Source organism: Eupeodes corollae, chromosome 3 (assembly GCF_945859685.1).
Source record: "Eupeodes corollae chromosome 3, idEupCoro1.1, whole genome shotgun sequence".
Classification (NCBI taxonomy): Eukaryota; Metazoa; Arthropoda; class Insecta; order Diptera; family Syrphidae; genus Eupeodes; species Eupeodes corollae.
The window spans coordinates 58,106,861-58,129,428 of record NC_079149.1 but is presented as its reverse complement, the minus strand read 5'-3'; the positions used below and the strand labels follow the sequence as shown (position 1 = coordinate 58,129,428).

The 22,568-nt window shown below is 31.2% G+C and overlaps 1 protein-coding gene across 1 annotated transcript; it reads left to right on the top strand.

The window, feature by feature from the left end:
* Positions 1-13,737: 13,737 nt before the first annotated feature.
* LOC129950482 (uncharacterized) lies at positions 13,738-16,602 on the top strand. The gene has a single exon (XM_056062419.1). The coding sequence runs from the start codon at positions 13,738-13,740 to the stop codon at positions 16,600-16,602; it is 2,865 nt and encodes a 954-aa protein (XP_055918394.1).
* The last annotated feature ends 5,966 nt before the right edge of the window (positions 16,603-22,568 follow it).

The window sequence follows — 22,568 nt, the reverse complement described above, 5'->3', positions numbered from 1 at the left end:
GTTTTGAGAGTCTTGGCGTCAGGATTTTCAGTGGATGTAAATACATTTTCTGAATTCAAAAAATCAAATGGGGTGGCGCAACAGTCCGTTGTGAACCAGGGCCTAGTGACTTACAACTCTCAACCATTCCTGTGTGCGAGTAGTGTTGTCAGGAATTGAAGGGACCTACAATTTAAGGCCGAATCCGAACGGCTAGTTTGAGAAAGCACTTTTTCATGACAAGAATTACTCTTGAAATATTTGTCAATTCCTCGCAAGAGGCAGTACCCGCGAAAATTAATGTTTTTAAATTAAGCTGGCACAGGCAGGGATTTATGACAGTTCAACGCACTAACCATCATGCCACGGGTACTACACATTTTCTGAATTGGTTTCGGAAATTAAAGAAAAATATTTAGAGCTCTACAGCTGGTACTTTATGCCTATAAGTGTACATTAAGCTACTGACACATGGAATAATTTTATATTTTAAAGTACGTTAAGCACAGCTTTCTGAAGAGGCTTTATAGCCAAGTCATAAGGAGTTCTACAGAAATTGCCTTTCTCATACGATAAAATTACCCCGGATCAATACAAATGAAGATCTTTTGACCACGTTACTTTTAAAGTGTAACCCTTTATATTAAATCGGAGAAAAACCGATACAAGGCCTTATATCAAAGAAGATGAAAACACTTTCAATGTAACAACTTCATTAACTCCTCTTGAAAACTCCTACAGTGATCTTTCGTCGGAATCAAACGAAGAATTACTCTTGTTATTCACTTTTTCCTTGGGATAAGAAAGCAGTTGATAAATAAAGCCCTCTCTCGACCAACCGAAGTGTCGCTACGGAATGCCCTTATCATCCTGTCCTGCTATACGGTGCAGAAGTATGAGCTATGAAAAAAGCGTGATCTATGGTTCCGTATGTATAGAATGTGAGTGGAGGAGAAGATGGGACTACGACCTACATGGGCTCTACAGCGACGTAGACATAGCTGAAGGATAAAAGAGGAAGACTGTGGAATAGGTAACATACGCTGACATTACTGCATTGAATAACTTTTTCTATAATATAAAGTGAGAAGAGTTGTTTGCAGACATTTTGTGTATCTTTACTAATTTTTCCAATAAAAAATAAAAATGTTTTGAAAATTATTATTTTGTGAAAGCCTTTCATTCGATTCACAACTAACTAATTTTGTGAAACTTAAGAAAGTAAGGCTTCAATTCTAATTTATAAATTAGTTTTGATCTTTTTTTTGTCCAAGTGGTTCACATTGATGGATTCTTCTTAAAATCTATTAGAGTTTTATCTGAGTTACCACAAGGTAGTCCCTTTGGTCCACTCTTTATTTAATAACAAAAAAGAGGCTGGGATGCGACCTACACTGATAACTTCCCATCCCGTCTGTCGATTTGTCTTGCTTAAAAGTTTGTCTATATATACTATTGTACTCGTATCAATGTTTACCAAATTTGCGTACAGATTTTGTAGATTTTATTTTTTATGTAAAAATGGACTGTTGGATTTTTATATAAAAACTACTGAATATCGAAAACAATATTTTCTGTGCAATTTTTGAAAAGTTATTTGAGTCGAAAGTAAATTTTTACCAAGTTTTAGTATTGTTTTTTTTAGAGTTTTATTTTTTGTAAAAAAACTGTCAATTGGATTTTTATCAAAATTTGATTGAAGGTTGAAAACAATATTTCTTATAAGATAAAATTAGTTTGAAGTAAATATTTCAAATTATTGAAAAGATATTTGAATCCATATTCAATTTTTACCAACTTTTGTTTCTTTTAAGTTTTTATTTTTTGTAAAAAAAGCAGTCAATTCGTTTTTTCTCAATATTTGTCCTAATGTTGAAAATAATATTTTTTATAAGAAAAAATTAATTAAAATTTATTATCTCAAATTTTTTGAGTCGAAAACCATTTTTTACAAACTTTTGTTAATTTTGTTTCGGTTTTTAATTTTGTGAATTTTGACAACCATATTTTTTGAAAGATAAAAGTGAATTAAAGCCAAAATCTGAAAGTTTTGAAAAGATATTTGAGTCGAAAATCAATTTTTACCAACTTTTATTAATTTTTGTTTAGGGTTTTATTTTTTGTAAAAAAACTGTCAATTCAGAATGTTGAAAACAATATAAAATAAGTTTGAAGCCTAAATTTCAAGTTTTTGAAAAGATATTTGAATCAATATTCAATTTTTTCCAACTATGAGTAATGTTTTTTTTAGATTTTTATTTTTTATAAAAAAAAACTGTCAATTCGATTTTTCTCAAAATTTTATCAGACGTTTAAAACATTATTCTTCATTGCACAAAATTGTTTTGGAGATGAAATCATATTTTAGTCGTAAAATTTTGGAGGTGACACATTTTTTTCAGTTTTTTTGATTTATAAAAAAAAACCGTTAAATGGATTTTTTTCAAAAAATATACTATTTTGATATCACGTTACAATATATTATATACAATTTAATTCAAGTCACTAGTGTTTTCGGTTCGTACGATATTTACGCACGCAATTTTCTTTTTGCATCTTTCTGCCTTATTATCTGTATAATAAAATTTATTTGAAATCGATATCTCTTCTGGTTTTTGATCTATGGACGATGAAAAAAACGTTGCGAACGTAAGGACATACGGAAGTACGAACGTACATACGTACACACACACGCACAGACATCTTTCTAAAAATCTTTTATTTCAACTCTAGGGACCTTGAAACGTCGAGAAATGTCAAAATTTTTAATTTGACAAATCGGACCCATATCGGACCCATCGGAAGTTAATAATGTGCTGTAAGACAGTACTAATTCCTGAGAACGTAGAAAGATTGACAAATTCGGCTCTTCAGCAACACTTTCACTTACAAAAGTGCAAAACAATATCTGTAATCAATCCAGTTTCTTTAAATTGGCAATTGTGCCAAATTCTTGCGTATTCGGACGATTATGTAAGCCATCCACTCTTGAAGTACAACACAATAGCCCTGTAGTAGGCTTTAATAATTTCAATGCGTTGTGCAAAAGTTAAACGATCAATTTTTGTAGTTGTCAGACTTTCAACTAAAAGACAAAATTGGTTGAACAACTTAGTTTGACAGGTGTCGAATTTGAGCCCTATACTTTTGAAACCGCAAAATGGATAACCCGTTATTAATCTGGTTGTTGGAATGCTACTACCCAACATAAATCGAAAGCGTTATTTAATAGGAATTGAGAACTTCCTTATATGTTGACGATTTGTATGAAAGTGTCAACTCGATACAAAACAAAAAATAACTGCAGAGTTTATGATTGACTTTCTAAATATTGAAGATCAAAAATCAATGCCAATTTTGGTATGTTTCCAATTCTTAATTGCGGATTATGTCATCGTCTTGTAGACTAGCACAATAAATTGCTCCTTTTAATTAAAGAGTTCTAATGTTCCATATTGTCCAAGTCAAATCTTCATTAGCCAGTCAACAAATCGTTTAATTGCTGCTAATGTCGGGGAATCGATAAATTCGAATCATCAGCAGCAAATGCACCTGCAGCAGCAATATTTTCGACTGAGCGTACTTTACGATGATGCAAATCACTCTTTTTAAATTTCTCAACAATTGCACCAAAGCCGGTCGTCTATCGAAACCATTTTTGTTGTAAGTTTAAGTCATTTTAACTACTAACGAAAATAATGTCACTTCAAATGATAGCTGAGTTTGACAGCTATCAACTGGCAGCACTACCAACAAGCAACCATTATAACATTATTCCACCATAAGCCTTTAACAAAAACACTTGAAAGGAAAAACCACCATTCTGGGTACACGTGTGTCATGAGAAAGTATCAATCCTCAACTTTGGAATTTTCTTTTCTAACTAAACTAAGACTGAAAGTAATTTTAAACGTAAAAATGAACAACGGTTTCGTCTTTTGTGAACTTTAATTGTAGTTCCAAGGCAAGACGCTATAATCAGATTGTCTAAAATAAGATGTTCTCGACATAATCAATAAGCTTGGCATCAATTATACGTAATGATAAAGTAAAGTGGGTAACAAAGGTACGACATCCTGTCAAACAAAGTCTTTCTGTTCTCTGTTTTTACCTATTTTTTGTGCATATATTATCCAAGAGTGTTAATTCTTATTCTGAGAGTTTTATTCGAATATTCATGAATGTCTAAAAGTACTTGACAGAAACTTGGTGAGGTAAAGGTTAAAAACAAAATCAGAGAGTTTAATTGAACGACATTGATCCAGGTACACACAAAACACAAAAAAAAGTGTATTTTTTCAATTTTCAATTTGTTTTTTTTTTTTTTTTTTTTCAGGTTCAATTTTCCGAAATTGGTTGCTGTCAAATACACATAACTCAAAATGTTTTCCCTTTTCTAGAGAAACGTTTAATTCGCCAGAGAGATACGAACGAGTTTAAAAATATGTATGTTCAAAAAAAGGTATGTATGCAAGATTATATACTTTTCTAACCCTTTTTCCCACAACATTTTAAAAAGTAATTTTATACCCTTATGCCAGTCAGAATCAATGTTTGCCTTATCTTGATATCATGTCCTTCATGCGAAGAAGTCCCTAGTCGGTTTTCATTTCTAATCATATCAATGTTAAACAAAAATATATAAAGTAAATGCCCATTCCCCAAGGATATCTTTAATAACACATATATTATATAGCATGTATGAATGTATGTATGTTAGAAGACCCTCCATAAATGTTTATGTATGTTTTTCAAGTTGAGGAACCTTGCGTGGAAAAGCATTTAACGATACAATTTCCTCATCAAATATTTGCTCTTAGCAAACTCTGAAGAAATGAGTTTGATCAACATCAACATTTAGTCGGTGAATTTATACGTGTAATCTGTCGTTTTTATAAAAATGATTTAGTTATTGATTAAAAATTAATAACACACTTGAAGACACACACACTAACACACATGCCAGCCGTATCATCCCTTATGTTATCTATTGTTTTTGTTTGTATTGGTAAATTCAAAAACCCATTAACACTCGTGTAATGTTTAAAAGTTTAGGTCACAAAATTTTCAACGACAACGACCCACATGTCATAATGTATTTATATTTATATTTATATTATGTATTTTAGTGTCTACATATTTCTTGTTCGAAGTTTTAGTACAACAACAACAAGACACATATCTATTAGATACTTGAATATATATGTAAATATATGTGGTATTTTTGTGTATAGAGAACGACATTTGACACCCTTCGTATAGTCCTTCATATAGCCTTGGGGGAGGAATTTAATTTTGATAATCGATTAAGTTTAATCTCGGTTGATAAATATTGACTGTAAACACTAGGATGAGGTTGCACTGCATACTCCTGTCCTGATGATTCTCCTCCTCTTGATGATGATGCATAGAGGAAAGAAGGAGTCTTGCGGTTATAGGATCACATTTAATTAACATAAAGTAATAAATTGATTTGGAATTTGATTTTAATGTGGTATTCTTTTAATTATTGAAATTATTACTGTGCAGGAGAGAAAATGCGTTTGAGTTCTAAGCTAAAATCATTACTCTGGGTAACTTTGTTTCGAAACTAAGACTAAGTTGATGAGTAATTAAATGGAATTTGAAGGGTGTGATGTAAAAGTGTCTCTTACAATATCTTAATAGAGGCTTGAGTGCTACCCACGCTGATAGATTACCATTGATGTCCTTAAAAATTTGCAAATGATTGTTTTGGCAAGAAATTTGAAACGTCAAATCAATATTTAAAGTTAAAAATGCCACCACTTTTTCATATCAAAGAAAAAGTGTAGTATCATTTTTTGGCAGTAAAATATTAGACTTATATTAATCAGTTTTTTTGATTCATAGAAATAGCATTAATATCTTAATTAACTAATTTTGTTGAAGTGAATATCTTGATTCGCCAGGATGTGTTCTGGTTTTTAAAAATTAAAAGAAATAAAGTTATTTTTATAGGTTTAAGTATTTTTTTAAACAAGGATCTTCGAAACATTTAAAGGTATACGGAAACAAGTACAATTTTGTTATTTGATATTTGGCAGATTGCTAATTATGTATGAATTTTTTAAAATAATGTCATTAAACAAAAAAGAGACTGGGATGCTACCCACACTGATAACTTGCCATCTCGTCTGTCGATTTGTCTTGCTTAAAAGTTTCTAGGTTTTGGGTTGAAAAAGTTGTCAGTTGAATTATTCTTAAAACTTTTAAATTACCAACAATATTTTTTTAATAAGGAATTAGTTTAGTTTGAAAATTTAGTTTTGTTAAATTGATTTTTAGTCGAAAACATATTTTTACCAAATTTGTGTACTTTTTTTTGTAGATTTTATTTCTTTTTATATAAAAGCGGACTGTTGGATTTTTATAAAAAAAAAAACTACTGAATATCGAAAACAATATTTTCTGCGAAATAAAAAAAGTTTGAAGACATTATTTTTACTTCTAGAAAAGCTATTTGAGTCGAAAATAAATGTGTACCAAGTTTTAGTATTGTTTTTGTTTTAGGTTTTTATTTTTTGTAAACAAACTGTCAATTAGATTTTTCTCAAATCTTTACTGAATGTTGATGCCAATATTTTTTAAAAGATAAAAAATTTGAAGATAATATCTTAAAGTTTTGAAGAGATATTTTAGTCGAAAATCAATTTTTACCAACTTTTATTAATTTTTCTGTTTAAGTTTTTATCGTTTGTAAAAAAAACTGTCACTTTTATTTTTCTCAACATTTTATCGAGTGTTGAAAAGAATATTTCTTATAAGATAAAATAAGTTTGAAGCCATAATCAGAAGTTTTTGAAAAGTTATTGGAGTCGAAATTCACCAATTAACCAACTTTGAGTAATGTTTTTCTTAGGGTTTTATTTTTTTTATAAAAAAAACTGTCAATTTGAATTTTGTTAAAATTTTACAAGATGTTAAAAACGTTGCACAATATATTTTGGAGATGAAATCATTTTTAATACGTAAAATTTTCGAAGTGACAATTTTTTTTTTTTCATTTTTTTTGATTTATCAAATAAATAGTTACTTGGATTTTTTTTTCAAAAATATACTGGTTTGGTATCACGTTACAATATATAATATAAAATTTAATTCAAGTCATTGGCTCGTGAGATATTTAGGGTTAACCAAAATGTTCACTTTTTTTAAATTGCTGTTGTAGAAAAAACCACCCAGAAATTTTCTTGAGCGCCCTATCTGCAACTTTCTGCATTATTATCTGCATAACAAAATTTATTTGAAGTCGATATCTCTTCTGGTTCTTGAGCTATGGACGACGAACTTACTACATACGAAACGAAATAACCTCGCCACAGAAGAATCATTTTGGAAAATGTTTTCTTCTTTTACCTCCACCGTATGCCTCCCTCAATTTTTTTCTTTTCCCTAGATTTTGTTGATATATTTTTTCCCAAAGTGGTATTTTTCGGAATTATATTGAAACTTCTGGTTAACAAAGAAAAAAAAAACAACTTTTTTTCACGACTTGTTTTTCCCGACTCAATTATTTCCCGAAAAAAAACTTTTCCATTTTTTCTTTTATCGACCTCCTCTTCTTCGCTTTTTCAAAAAATGAAAAACGGTGAACCTCCCCCATACAAGAGAACACGAATAACATGCCATCCTACTTTGATCATTTTTGAAACAAGCCAAGCATTTATGGTCTCTTTTATACTTTGGTGATTTGAACTTCAACCTTGGCTTGATAGACGAGCTTAGCTCTTTTCCTTCGAATCCAATTGGTCGAGATAGTAACCAAAATTTTTTTTTGACAAATCGCGAATAAAATAACCAGTTCTAATCGGCTCAGTTTAATAACTTAAAGAAAGAATTCTTGTAAATGGGAACCTTGTCATTTCTCAACCAAGGTTGTGAGATAGGATCCTATGGTTCATGTGAAAAAAATTTAGACTTTCGTGCAGACAGCTTTAAGGAAAGGAAGAATACATCGCAACGTGACGTGACTTGTCTTCGTATTCCTATACTTATAGCTGGGCATTAAGCAAATTGAAAAGGTATCGTTGAACATAGGTCAATTCCTCATGTTTTTCTCCTTGTTGGCTATATGCCGCACACTCGGAAATTCCATCATCGTGAATCATCCGTCACACCACCATGGAGTCACACATCTCTGCATTACCACTCGAAGACCTACTCTGGTTGCTTTTCCAAAATACAATAAGAGCAGGACACTGACTGATGGAAAGCACGCTTGAAATTTTACCGCATAAATATTTTGGCTAGATCTAGTAATATTTTTCTGAAGGTATCAATTCTGAATCTGACATTTTTTTAAAATTAGAGAAGCAAAAACCATGTCAATACTAAAAACGGGACTATAAACTTTTCAACAACGCATTCAAATTAACTAATAAAGAGGGTAACATTTGGCAGCCACTGTTTGCAATTTTTAAATTTTAATAACCTATATCTATTAGAAATTTAACTCGCCTCTTAATATTTCCCCATACCAATAATAATTTTAGTAGTAGGGTTAAGGGCTAACGCTCAGTTAAATTTTATGTTTGGGAAACTCAACTTCTAAATAAAAAAAAATTGGGTGGTGCAATTAGAGCCTGGTGACTTACAACTTTCAACCATTCCTGTAGGAAAGTAATGTTGCCAGGGATGGAGGGGACCTATAGTTTTAAGCCGAATCCGAATGGCTAGTTTAAGAAAGCATTTTTCATGTCAAGAATTACTCTTGGAGAATTTGTCAATTCCTCGCAAGAGGCAGAGCCCGTGAAAAAAAATTCTAGACGGCACAGGCAGGGATTGAACCCAAGACCTCTGGCACGACTGTCCTACGCATTAACCATCACGACATGGTTACTACAGATGGAATGTAGTTGGCCAATAATGTCTGATTAAACTCATCTATAAAAGTGATTTAAGTGGTGAGACATGGGTCTGTTTAGCTGAAGCATTTAATGTGGTGTTTGAAAAATATCTCGTAAATCTCATGATGCATGCTTCACGTTAGCAATCGGCCCAATCGAGGTTTAAAGACATCAACTCCCTGGATGCGAGATTAAACCGCTTCATCTGGATCTTTTACTACTTTCGTCCACTTTGTGCAAGCAAAAACCTTCAGTTAATGATTCTTGGTCAATTGAATCATCATTTCCAATTTTGTCGGGTTCCACAAAATTTTCAAATGGGCCCGTTTATCAATTTCTTCATTATCCAATGATTTAAACTCATTTTCTTGGATAAAGTCTGCATCAATACTTCAATATTTGGATCGTCATATCCAGTATCAAATTAAACAACCTCATCATCTTCATTAGAATCCATGCCCAGTATGGCTCTCAGTACTATTTTCCTTACTTCCTAAATACCTTTGTTGAGACATCTGAATAATTTATCCAAATTTGAGATTTTGCACTTTTTTTATGTAGTATTTCAAATTGACATTATTTTCAAATACCGCCAAAACATAGTTTTACAATTACAGCCAAAACTATCAATTTGGATTGAATAACAAGTGTACCTTTCTAAACGCATAAATGTACCAAGATTTTGAGGTTCCCGTGAAAGGGGTAGAAAGTGTTTATATTTGTTTGCAGGTTACTAGCTAAGTATAAACGGATGTTTATGGTTGTATGGGTAGTAGGTTTTTCTGTCCGTGTAAAATGTAAAAAGGGTTAAAAAACAAATTAACTTTACTTACTACTTCTTAACAATGTATTGAAACTGTTAAAAATCACAACTTAAGCTGTGAACATTCTGCAGCCAAGTTTTTTGTTTTAGTTTTTTAAGAAAGGTTTTTTTTGACCTTTCTAACAAGTGGACATCAAGATCTTGTTTTTAGACTTTTTTTGTTTTCGAAAGAACTAGTAGACTGTTCTCCACAGGCAATTGAAGGCCTTAAATATGTAATTAAAATTCGTGGAGTTATTGAAGTCATATATTCGCTTATGTACGAATCATGGAATTTTAGAAAATTACATTAAAAGGATATAGTACTGTAACAATGGCTTCAGTAGCCTCATTATTGATTTTACAATTTAAAACAAATCAACTGCTTTCTTATTGGAAAACCTTAAATAATAAACTTTGAAACCAAAACAGGGAATACTGATGACTATTGGAAAAAGAACACGATTTCTTTCAAATGAATCTGTTGACGTCAAGTAGCAGTTAATAATATTCAAACGATTATTTGAACTAGATTATTTAAACAAAATATATTGCATACCTTTAGGCGTTACTATTAAACGTAACGTAAATTAAGTTGTTTATTTTAATAATAATGAAGTTGAGAATATTATAAGACATACAATCTCTATTCTTAATCTCACCTTTATATAAACTAAGTTTATAGTTTTCACCACCGAGATAGTCGGTTTGACTAAGGCACATTCGTGTCTTAAAAATAATTGTAAATCACTTTGATTGTAACCTTAGAAGAGATTAGACGAATACACATAATAAATAACCTTGAAGGTAAAAAATTGGTTATCTTTGTTTTTTATTCTTTATCGCATTGTGGTACTGCAAGAGATTTTAAACTTTTTTCCAGCTAAGACATATTTTTGCTCTGGGATTCATATTAAGAAGAATCCTCCCAACATTTTTTGGTCGAGCCAGATAAATACTTTGGACAGCAAATAAATTTGGGATTAAAAACTCATAACCCCTTGAGTTATTTTGGAGATAATTACGGAGTGCGAATTTTATTGGAATTTTTGCCCACACACTTTGGTTTTACGCTGTTGTCCACACCTAGATGGAAATCCCATATCCCTAACCCAAGGTAGGTGCTGTGCATTATAAAATATACATAATTATAAATATAAATACATTTGATTCAATTATTTTTGCAAATTAAATTAAAGTATTGATTTGATTGTGATTTTTATAAAGTATATTTTGATCTTATTGAAAATTATTTAAAGTGATTCATATAAGTATACATATATATATATTTGTGAAGTGAGCATATTTGGAACAAATTTTGATCGTAAGGTTTAGGTACAGTTTCGTTACAGTTTTTTTTTGATCTCGCGATCTTACGGTTTCTTCGATCTGGTGATTTTTAAAACGTTTTCAACTTTTTTTTTGTGAACAATCAATCTACGGTATTTTAATCCTATTCAGGATTTTCTGTTCTTTGATTAAGGGATAATTTTTTAGATTTTCGTTCAATTAACAACTCGTTTTATTGAAATTTAAATAAAAATAAAAAGAAATTTTGAAAGTTTATTGCTTTAGTTGTGAACTTTTTTCTTCGTTCGAGATCTATTAAGTGTACCATTTTTTATCGTTTTCGATATGTCTTTTTCTGACGATTTTTATTTGTGCGTGAAGCAAATAAACGAAACTATCAATAGTTTTCGTGATGTACCAAATAGAGAAAATATGACTTCTGGTATGCTCAAAGTCTGGAAAAAAGAATTTGAGGTATTATGGGATAGTTTTCGTTCAGTTTATACAAAATGTTTGAAGAACGAAGATAAAAGTTTAGATGATACAAAACTGTTGACAATTAAATCGAAATATTTATCAGTTTCAACCAATTATTTCACTACTGTAGGTAGTATTATAGATTCCATAGACATGGGTACATTCAAGGATACAAAACAAGATCTTGTTGCTCCTCAAAGATCTGAATTAGAATATGGAATTAGGGTTCCACCTTGCGACGCTGAATGTTTTGAAGGTGATTATAAATCCTGGCCTACTTTTCGTGATATGTTCCAAGCAATTTACATACCTCACCCCCGACTTAGTGATGTAGAAAAGTTATTCCATTTACGCCTTAAAACTAAGAAGGAAGCTCATGACATTGTTGAAAAGTTTTCACTGTCGGCAGATAATTTTAAGCTAGCGTGGGATGCATTAAAATCTCAGTACGAGAATAAACGCATCTTAATTAACACACAGCTTAAAGCACTTTTTTCTATACCGTCTATCTCAACTGAAAGCGGCTCAGCTTTGAGAAAACTTCATAGAACCGTTTGTGATTGTCTAGGGGTCCTTTCAAGCTATGGTGTTAAAACCGATAATTGGGATCCGATTCTTATTTTTATTATTTCTCAAAAGATCCCTGAAAACACTTTGTTTCTTTTTGAGCAAAGTCTACCGAAAGAAAATGAAATTCCTACATGGAAATCTTTGGATGATTTTCTTGCTTCGAGATACAAGATACTTGAATCTGTTGAAGAAGTCAAGCAATGTCCCCGTAAAAGTGCGAATCAATCATCCAATTTAAATTCCAAAAAGGTAAACTCTTTTCATGTTGAACAAAAGAATTTCAGTTGTAAGGTATGCAATAGCAATCATCCCTTGCGTTCATGCAAGAAATTTTTGGACATGGATGTTTCATCTCGTCGTAAAGTAGTACAAGTCCAAAAGTACTGCTACAACTGCCTTGCACTCACACATGCGGTATATGAGTGTAAAAGTAAAGTTTCTTGCGACAAGTGCGGTAGAAGGCACCACAGTTTGCTTCATTTTTCCCAACAAAATCAATCATCTCAGGATACAAGATCAACTCCTCTATCTCAAACTCCTCTTGCTACCACCCCCACCCTCATACAGTCCACTTCGAAAATAGAACAACAAACAACGCTGGATTTAGAAAAGGATATAAATTCTAATTCGTCTACACTTAAAAGTTTCCTTGTTAACCAGCAAAAGAATATTTTACTAGCTACAGCTTTGGTTAAAATTAATGTTCATAATCAAACCATTCTTTTGAGAGCTTTAATCGACCCTGGTTCTGAAGCTACTTATATTTTACAATCCGTAGTGAACCGATTTAAGCTTTTTACACGGGCTACCAATGCATCTATTTGTGGCATTGGACAAGTTCAAAGCGAATTTTCAACGAGTATGTGTCCTCTCACGCTCGAATCTCGCATCAACCCTGATGTACATATACCGGTTTCAGCCGTTGTTTTGAAAAGGCTGACAGGAAATTTGCCATCGCAGTCTGTTGACGCATCAAACTTGGTTGAGCTCAAGGGATTACGATTGGCAGATCCTTACTTTGATAAACCCGCTTCGATAGACATTTTGATCGGAGCAGATATCTACCCTCTTATTCTACGTGAAGGTGTTAAGAAAGAAAAGGACTTTTCACCAATTGCTCAAAATACGGTTTTCGGATGGGTTCTTTCTGGACCATGTGAAGTTGGTTTAAAGAAACCAACTTTTCATACATTTTTTAGTGAGATTTGTTTAGAAAAACAAATTCAGAGATTTTGGGAACTCGAAGAAGTTCCAGAAATAAAACCCTTTTCTAACGAAGATAAATTTTGTGAAAAATTGTATACGGATACAACAACTCGCAATCTAGATGGCAGCTATACAGTGAAACTTCCATTTAAGCCTCACCTAAATATATAGGATTTAGGTCTTTCCAGAAGTAGTGCAGTTTTACAATTTCTGCGACAAGAGAAGCGTCTTCTTTGCGATATATCGCTCAGAGAAGAGTATAACAAAGTTCTGAACGAATACATTTCTTTGAAGCACATGACGCTTAGGTCAAAAGGTGAATTAAATCTTTCCACACAGAACTTTTATTTGCCGCACCATGCTGTGGTTAAACCGGACAGTGCTTCAACAAAGGTTAGAGTCGTTTTTAACGCAAGTGCTTCTACCAACAAAGGGCATAGCCTAAACGATTTTTTGTGTACCGGTCCTGCTCTTCAAAATGACCTACAAACTATTTTATTAAAATGGCGACAGTATCCCTATGTTTTTAATAGCGATATTGAGAAAATGTATCGCCAAATACATGTTCACCCCGATCATCATAGATTCCAAAGAATAATTTTTCGATCGTCAAATTCAGAATCAGATTTGGCTGATTTTGAAATAAATAGGGTTACTTTTGGAGTTAACTGTGCTCCATATTTGGCAATCCGAACATTACATCAACTTGCCTCTGATGAAGGAAACCAATATCCTTTAGCAAAGGATATGGTATTGTCAGATTTTTATGTGGACGACGTTTTTTCTGGAGGGTTCGATCTAGATACTGTTGTTCAAGCTCAAACTCAGTTAAATGCACTTCTTTTGTCCGGAGGGTTTTGCTTGAAAAAATGGACTGCAAACCACCCTCGCTTGTTGGAAAACATTCCTAGGGGGGATGTTTTAGACCAACACTTTCTTATGTTCGATGAGAATTCACATTCGAAAGTTCTAGGTATAGGGTGGAATGCAAGGGAAGATTGCTTCTATATTCGATGTAACCTATTTTCTTCAACAACTGTTTTGACTAAACGTGAGCTTTTTTCAAATATAGCTAAAATATATGACCCTATAGGTTGGCTTGCGCCAACAACAATTTTACTAAAGATTTTATTGCAAGATGTCTGGAAAGACAAAACCGAGTGGGATGCGCCCATAAAATCAATCAACAAAACCGAGTGGGATGCGCCCATAAAATCAACTCGGTTAGAGACATGGAAAGATTTTGTGAAATCATTTCCTATAATAAAGGATCTCAGAATTCCAAGATGGATCAATTATACTCCAGATATGTGTGTTGAAATACACGGATTTTGCGATGCATCTCTAAGTGCATATGCTGCTGCTGTCTACTCTAGGATTTCAGATTCATCTGGAAATGTGTTTATCAACCTTCTTTGCTCAAAAACAAAAGTGGCTCCCCTAAAAGCCATTTCCATACCTCGGCTGGAGCTTTGTGGAGCTGTTTTGCTAACAAGGTTAGTAAACGCTGTACAAAGTAGTCTACGCCTGAAAAACTATCATGTTTACCTTTGGACGGATTCAATGATTGTTCTTTATTGGATTCGTGACTGCCCATCTCGACTTGAAACGTTTGTCCGAAACCGGGTCTCTAAAGTACAAACTGAGAGTCCGCCAGGTTGTATTTGGAAACATGTTCCTTCTGAACACAATCCAGCTGACATCGCTTCCCGCGGTGTAATGCCTCAGAATTTAATAAACAATGACCAATGGTGGCATGGTCCAAGTTGGTTAAAGAATTCCCAGGAAACTTGGCCAATAACGAAGATTCAAAAGGATCCCAATTGGAATCTTGAAATCAAACAAATTAAAAGCTTTGTAGTAAATCAAAACACAAATGATGATATTTTGAGAAGATTTTCATGTTACTCTCGTGCTATAAAAGTCATATCATATTTGTTTAGATTTATTAACCTAGCTTCTCGCAAAAGAAAAAGGTTTTATCCTTTCAGATACTTTTCTATTAAGTTAACTCATCATGAATTAACTTTTGTGAAAACTCGACTCGTTGTACTAGCACAACGCTTCTATTTTAGTGAAGAGTTCAACGCTCTATATAACTCGAAACCGTTAAGTAAAAATAGTACAATTTTATCGCTTAACCCTACCTTAGACTCTGACCTAATCATGAGAGTCAACGGCCGTTTAACCAATGCAAATTTGAGTTACAATGAAAAATATCCAATAATATTGCCATACTCATGTCCGTTGTCGAAATTGCTAGTAGGATTCTTCCATAAAATTTCCCTACATGGAGGGAACCAACAAGTCATGTACCTAATGCGAAAGTCATTTTGGATTCCAAAACTAAAAAACTTAATAAAATCGTTTGCCAATAGTTGCATTGTTTGTGTTTTACACAAAAAGGAACTTCAAACCCAAATTATGGGAACACTCCCACCCGAAAGGGTTAACTATTCCTTTCCATTCACTCATGTTGGATTGGATTTCGCTGGCCCCTTTGAACTAAAGGTTCAAAAGGGTCGGTTCTATCAAGCAATAAAAGGTTATGCTTGTCTTTTTATTTGTCTCTGTACAAAAGCTGTACATTTAGAAGCTGTAGGAAGTCTATCAACGGAGTCGTTTTTAGCTGCTCTTGATAGATTTGTCGGTCGTAGAGGTGTTCCCCAACAACTTTTCTCTGATAACGGCACCAATTTTGTTGCTGCTAATAAAATATTAAAAAAGGAGTTGAAAAAAGCCGTATCAGAAGCTACATTGGAAGCTGAAAAACTCTATCTACCAATGAATTTGAAGTGGAATTTCATTCCACCAGGTTCTCCTCATATGGGTGGTCTATGGGAAGCTGGTATAAAGTCGTTTAAAACACACTTTAAGAAGGTTGTTGGAAACTCCAGGCTAACGTTTGAAGAGTTTTCCACACTGCTTGTTAAAATTGAGTCATGTCTGAACTCCCGCCCTATTTCTCCGATTAGTGAGAACCCTTCTGACCCTCTTCCCTTAACACCGGGACATTTTTTAAAAGGTGCACCCTTGCTCTCCTTACCCGAAAGCCAAGTTGGCGAAATTGCAAAACTAAGGAATTGGGAAAGAGTCCAGCAAATTTTATACTCTTTTTCAAAACGATGGAAGGAGGAATATTTGACCGATCTTCAACGAAGAACAAAGTGGAAATTTCCTAAGCGTAATATCAAAGTTGGAGACGTTGTAGTTGTGCGCAACGAAAATCTACCACCCACTCAATGGCGACTGGGAAAAATAGTGGCTGTTCACCCTGGAAAAGATGGAAAGGTTCGCGTTGCTACCGTTAAAACTCAACAAGGCGAAATTCTACGCCCTATAGTTAAATTATGTCTCTTGCCTGTCGATCAGGAAGTGTTCCAGGTGTATCTTGCTTCACAAAACAAATAATAAATTTAAGCTAATTAACTTAATCCATTCATTATTTTTGATATTTTATTGATGGTTCTGCACAGCACCTTTTGAAATTTAATCAATAAATTTATCTATTTAATTTTTTTTTTAACTGACATTTGTATTCCCACTAACATGTCTGAGTGAGTAAGGGCACTCTTTAAACAACCCTCAACGTTGGATTTACTAATCTTATTTTTTTTTCCTGAGTAGCGAATTGAGGCGCTTCTTTAACAAAATACCTCCACCGATGGACTCGCTACGTAAAATCTATCAACTTTTCAGATGCATGGATTCTATACTTTTTGCATTTCTGCAAAGGGAGGCCGGAATGTTGACGTCAAGTAGCAGTTAATAATATTCAAACGATTATTTGAACTAGATTATTTAAACAAAATATATTGCATACCTTTAGGCGTTACTATTAAACGTAACGTAAATTAAGTTGTTTATTTTAATAATAATGAAGTTGAGAATATTATAAGACATACAATCTCTATTCTTAATCTCACCTTTATATAAACTAAGTTTATAGTTTTCACCACCGAGATAGTCGGTTTGACTAAGGCACATTCGTGTCTTAAAAATAATTGTAAATCACTTTGATTGTAACCTTAGAAGAGATTAGACGAATACACATAATAAATAACCTTGAAGGTAAAAAATTGGTTATCTTTGTTTTTTATTCTTTATCGCATTGTGGTACTGCAAGAGATTTTAAACTTTTTTCCAGCTAAGACATATTTTTGCTCTGGGATTCATATTAAGAAGAATCCCCCCAACAGAATCTTCTATTATGATTAATTTTTTTCAAATGCAATGAGTTAGCAAATAAAATGTTCAGCTTTTACTTAAAAAACAATGATGATGGGAACTTCTAAAATTACTTGCATTTTTTCTATGAAAAATAACGACAAATGAAAGTCACTTCTATCTTTCAATAGAATAAATAATCTTCCTCTTTTCTATTATTATTCATTATCATAGTGTGAAGAAAATGATGGCAAATTCTCTCAAAAATAATGACTTGGAATATTTGTATGTTGATGAACTTTATTTTTTAATGTAGTTATTGGATTTTGTTTGTTCTTTCAACGACAAGAACTTAAAGTCAACAAAACTGAACTGAATGAATGAATTAATAAAATTGAAGAAATATTTTAAGTTCTTTTATGAGAACTTCCTTTCTAGTTCTACACAAAGTTGACCTAGTTTAAGGAATTTAATATAGTTTCAAGTCAAAAAGATATTTGCATGTTTTTGCAAATTTCATCGGTATTTTGTTTGTTTGTTCGAATAGAATAAGAATAATATAAAATTAAAATCAGAGTTTCTGTTTTTGATGGATTTAAATTAAATAAATTTGTTATTCTTTTTATTTTATTTAATATGAAAGTTTATAGTTGTTAACTATTACAACATTAGCCCATTAAAAATATGCTTTTCCATAATTTGTTTTACAAATTGGTATTTTATATTTGTATTCATAATCTTAATTTGATTATGAAAGATGTTTTACAAGGATTTTTGTATACTTGTTAAATATTTTAATTTTATTTGTACAGAATGACAGTTGCTCTTGTTTACAATATATTTCTTGTATTGTTCAAATTTAATATTTGTAAAAATCCATTATTATTAGGGATGCACTTATCAGAACCGTATAACTTTAAAATAACGTATAAGGGTAGGTCTTGCTCTTCAAGAAAGAAACAAATCTAGAAATTGTAGTTATCGATTAAGAGGGTGTAGTATCCACCTATTTTTTGTAAATATTATACAAAATGTATGAGTTTAAATGTCCAGTGAATGATATAGTTTTCAAATTAATTTTATATCATAAAAAATATTGTTTTTAACATTTAGTAATTTTCTTATAAAAATCTAACAGTCAGTTTTCCATAAAAAAAATAAAATCTACAAAAAACAGTACGCAAAGTTGGTAAAAATTGATGTTCGGTTCTCGATATCTCGTGAATAATAGAAAACATTGAAATCAAACTATTTCACTATATCTAAAATATTGTTGGTTATTATTAAATTTTCTAGAATAATTTAACTGATAACAAAACACGTAAGCGTACAAACTTTTAAGCAAGAAATTATCAGTGTGGGTCGCATCCCAGTCTTTTTACTGTTTTCTTTTCAGTAAAAATATTCTTATTTCTTAATTTACAAAGGTGATATCTAAGTAAATCTTAATTGTTGCTTCCTGAATGGAAAACGTATTATATAATACTAATCCATAAAAATGTTTCTAGACAAAATCTTTGAACTATTGGCTTATTAGTAAAGTATGTGTAATACCGAAGTTATTTGAAAAGATAGTTTGCGAAAAACTAAAATTTGTACTCAAAGAAATAAAAACTCCTTTCCAAAATGGTTTCGTTTCTGGTATATCCACTTCTTCGAGCGTAGCTATTTTACTAATTATGTAGTGAATGAAATGGAATAGAGTCACCAAGTGAATGTTATTTACACAGATTTCGCCAATGCATTTGACAAGGTGCTTTACCATATTCTATTTAAAATGCTTAGTTAGTTAAAAACATATTTAACTAGTCGTTGTCAGTATGTACATACTTATTCAAATCTATCAAATTATATAATTGTTTCATCAGGAGTTCCCGAGGGAACTTTTCTTCTTTTTCGTCGATAGCTCAAAAACCACTAGAGATATCGACTTCAAATAAATTTTGTTATAAAGATAAAAATGCAGAACGGACTAACAAAAAAATTGAGTGGGTTGTGTTTTTACCATAGCTGTTTAAAAAAAAAGTAAAAAAATTGAAAAAATGGTTACCTCGAAAATTTTACGAATAAAATATGATTTAATCTCCAAAAAAAATGAACATTACTCAAAGTTGGTAAAAATTGAATTTCAACTCAAATATCTTTTCAAAATTTATAAACATTTATTGGATATTTTCTACACTGAACCAAAAAGGTACGTAAATATAATTAAAAAGTTCGTTGAGACAATGAACATAGTGATGGAATTTGTCCAATAAACACATTAATTGTGTCAGTGAATTATCGTTTATTATTCTCCATTTCCGGCTTAAAATTTTACAAACAATTTAAAATTTTCGTTTATAACCACAATAAACTGAGTTTATTGATTTTAATAAATCCATTAATAAAAATAAATAACCGTTTATATTTCCATTTATAATATTAATAAACCCGTTTATAGCCTTAATGAACAGAGTTTATTAATTTTAATAAATGCGTTTATAAATAGAAACAACCGTTAATTATTTCCGTTTAGAGTATTAATAAACCAGTTTATAGCCTTAATGAACACAGTTTATTAATTTTAATAAATGCGTTTATAAATATAAACAACCGTTTATTATTTCCGTTTATAATAATAATAAACCTGTTTATAACCCCAATTAACAGAATTTATTAGTTTTAATAAATGCGTTCATAAATATAAACAACCGTTTATTATTTCAGTTTATAATATTAATAAACTCGTTTATTGCCTTTATGAACAAAGTTTATTGATTTTAATAAACGCGTTCATTAATATAAATAATTTATTTATTAAACCTGTTTATAATATTAACAAATAAGTTTATAACCGCAATAAACAAAATTTATTGATTTCAATAAATTTGTTTATTGCGTTTATTAAACCCATTTGTTAAATTCACAAACAGGATTATTAAAATAAATCCTTTTTTCAGGAGGATTTACATGATTGCAAAAGCTTATTAATTTTGCCATACTTTTACCATTTATCGTCAAAAGCGTATTTTTTGACAAAACATAGTAAAGTAATGGCAAAAATGATGAAACTTTTTCAGTCGTGTAAGTCCAGCAAATATTGATCTAAAACGTATAAAAGAAAACATTCATATTAATGTTGTTTAAAAAAAGTTTCCAACTTCCAGTTACAAACCTGTTTACAGCGCCAATGAGTCCCTTCATCCTGGACCTCACTATCGAAATCTATGCTGAAAATTATAAAAATTCTGAAAAAAAAAAGAATTTCGAACTAATAAAAAAGATCTAGCTAATTTAATTTTACAATTTTTATTTTTTGAAGTTATGTTCATTTATTATCAAGTAAATCAAGCACCGACCCAAACAAACGAATTCTGGGAGTCCTTGATGGTAAATCTCGTGAACGTTTTTTTTCCCTCGTTGTCTTTCCTCACAACTTTTTGGAAAGGCACAAAATACCCCACAAAATACCCATGTAGGGCCCAGAGTAAAGCTGCATCTTGACAATCTGAGAAATATAAACAATTTTATTTAAAACATTTTTCATATCATCGATTAATAAAGAAATGAGTTTCTATATTATAATTTAACAAAATTGTTTTGCGAATATTTGTTAAAGCAACATTAGTCTTGACATACATTTTTTGAAATACTGTGTTTCGATAAAACCCAGAAATGAGGAACAAGCGATTGGGTAATGAAGATTAAAAAGATAAACAAATTTAACAAATATCTATTGCTCTCAAAAAAGCAGTAGGTATTGTTATATCAATAATTCAATACAAATTAAACTACGTATGTACATTAATACTGTATCCGGTATCTAATAAAATTTATTTATTTTATATCTTGCTCAGATAACAATTTACTTTTATACCGTTGTTATCAATGGCGGATCCAGGGGTGGGTGGTCGTAGGGGTCATGACCCCCCTGGGAGATAATTTGTTTGCTTTTTCGTAGGAATTCTCTTTAATTCAAAACTAATCGTATTGCAATGGATTATATTTTGAATGATTTATTTTTTGTACATGAAAATAACATTTGTATTTTACTTCCTTAAACTTGGTTGCTAAAAGTACTACTTTTGACTAAAGATTGGTCCAAGAACATATGAATCGAATATAGCCCTATTACAAAAACACAGCACAAACTCTCTAACTTTTGACCAATGGACGATCCAGAAGGGGGGGGGCTCATAAAGCTTATACAGTTAAGTTGTATACAGTTAAGTTATATAAGTGCTCAGATCGTGCACCATTTTTAGGTGGTCTATAAACATCTTTACAGAGGCAATCTTTTCCTTACAAACAAAGCAAATCATTATCGCTAAATTAGTCTATTTTTATCTGCTAGCTCTTATTTTAACATAAAATATTTTAGTGATAGTACTTAATTATATAAATTTAATTTGCAATATGAATATTGTAGATGTGTAAATACTAGGTAATTAAGTTTAACGAATTATAAACTTTTCAATGTAATTATAGCCACTTCGCATGGTAATAATCTTGATACCAATTCAACTAAAAGTAAGAAAAGAAATGAAGAAAAAATTCAAGTAAATTGAAATACTTTTTCGAACAAATTTTTAAATATTATTGTTCAAAATGATTTAAACACCTTTGCTGTTTTTTTTTAACTACTGAATAAGTTTTAAATTGTCTATTGTCTTCCATCATTAAACATGACAGAAATCAAAAATTTTAGTTGCTAAAAAAATACGAATAACTTACATTTTAAGTTAATTTTCTTCTTCACTGTTTTCCCTGTAATGTTTGTATGGATGTATAAACCATCAACAGTCGCCAGTTTCTAATAAATACAATCTGTAAATTTGTGAAAGATTTTTTAGTCAGCTTTATCATTAAATTTTTTAACAACTTATGTTAATTTTTGTTTAGGTTTTTATTTTTTGTACAAAAACTGTCAATTCGATTTTTGTCAAAATTTTAAAGCATGTTGGAAACAGTATTTTTTAAAAGATTAAAGTTGTTTTAAGTAAATATCTCAAAGTATTGAAGAGATATTTACGTCGAAAAACATTTTTTTACCAACTTATGTTAATTTTTGTTTAAGTTTTTATTTTTTGTGAAAAAATTGTCAATTAGATTTTTTGTAAAATGTTATAGAATGTTGAAAACAATATTTACTATAAGATAAAATTAGTTCAAAAGCAGATATTTACGTCGAAAAAAATGTTTACCAAGTTTTGCTAATTTTTGTTTAA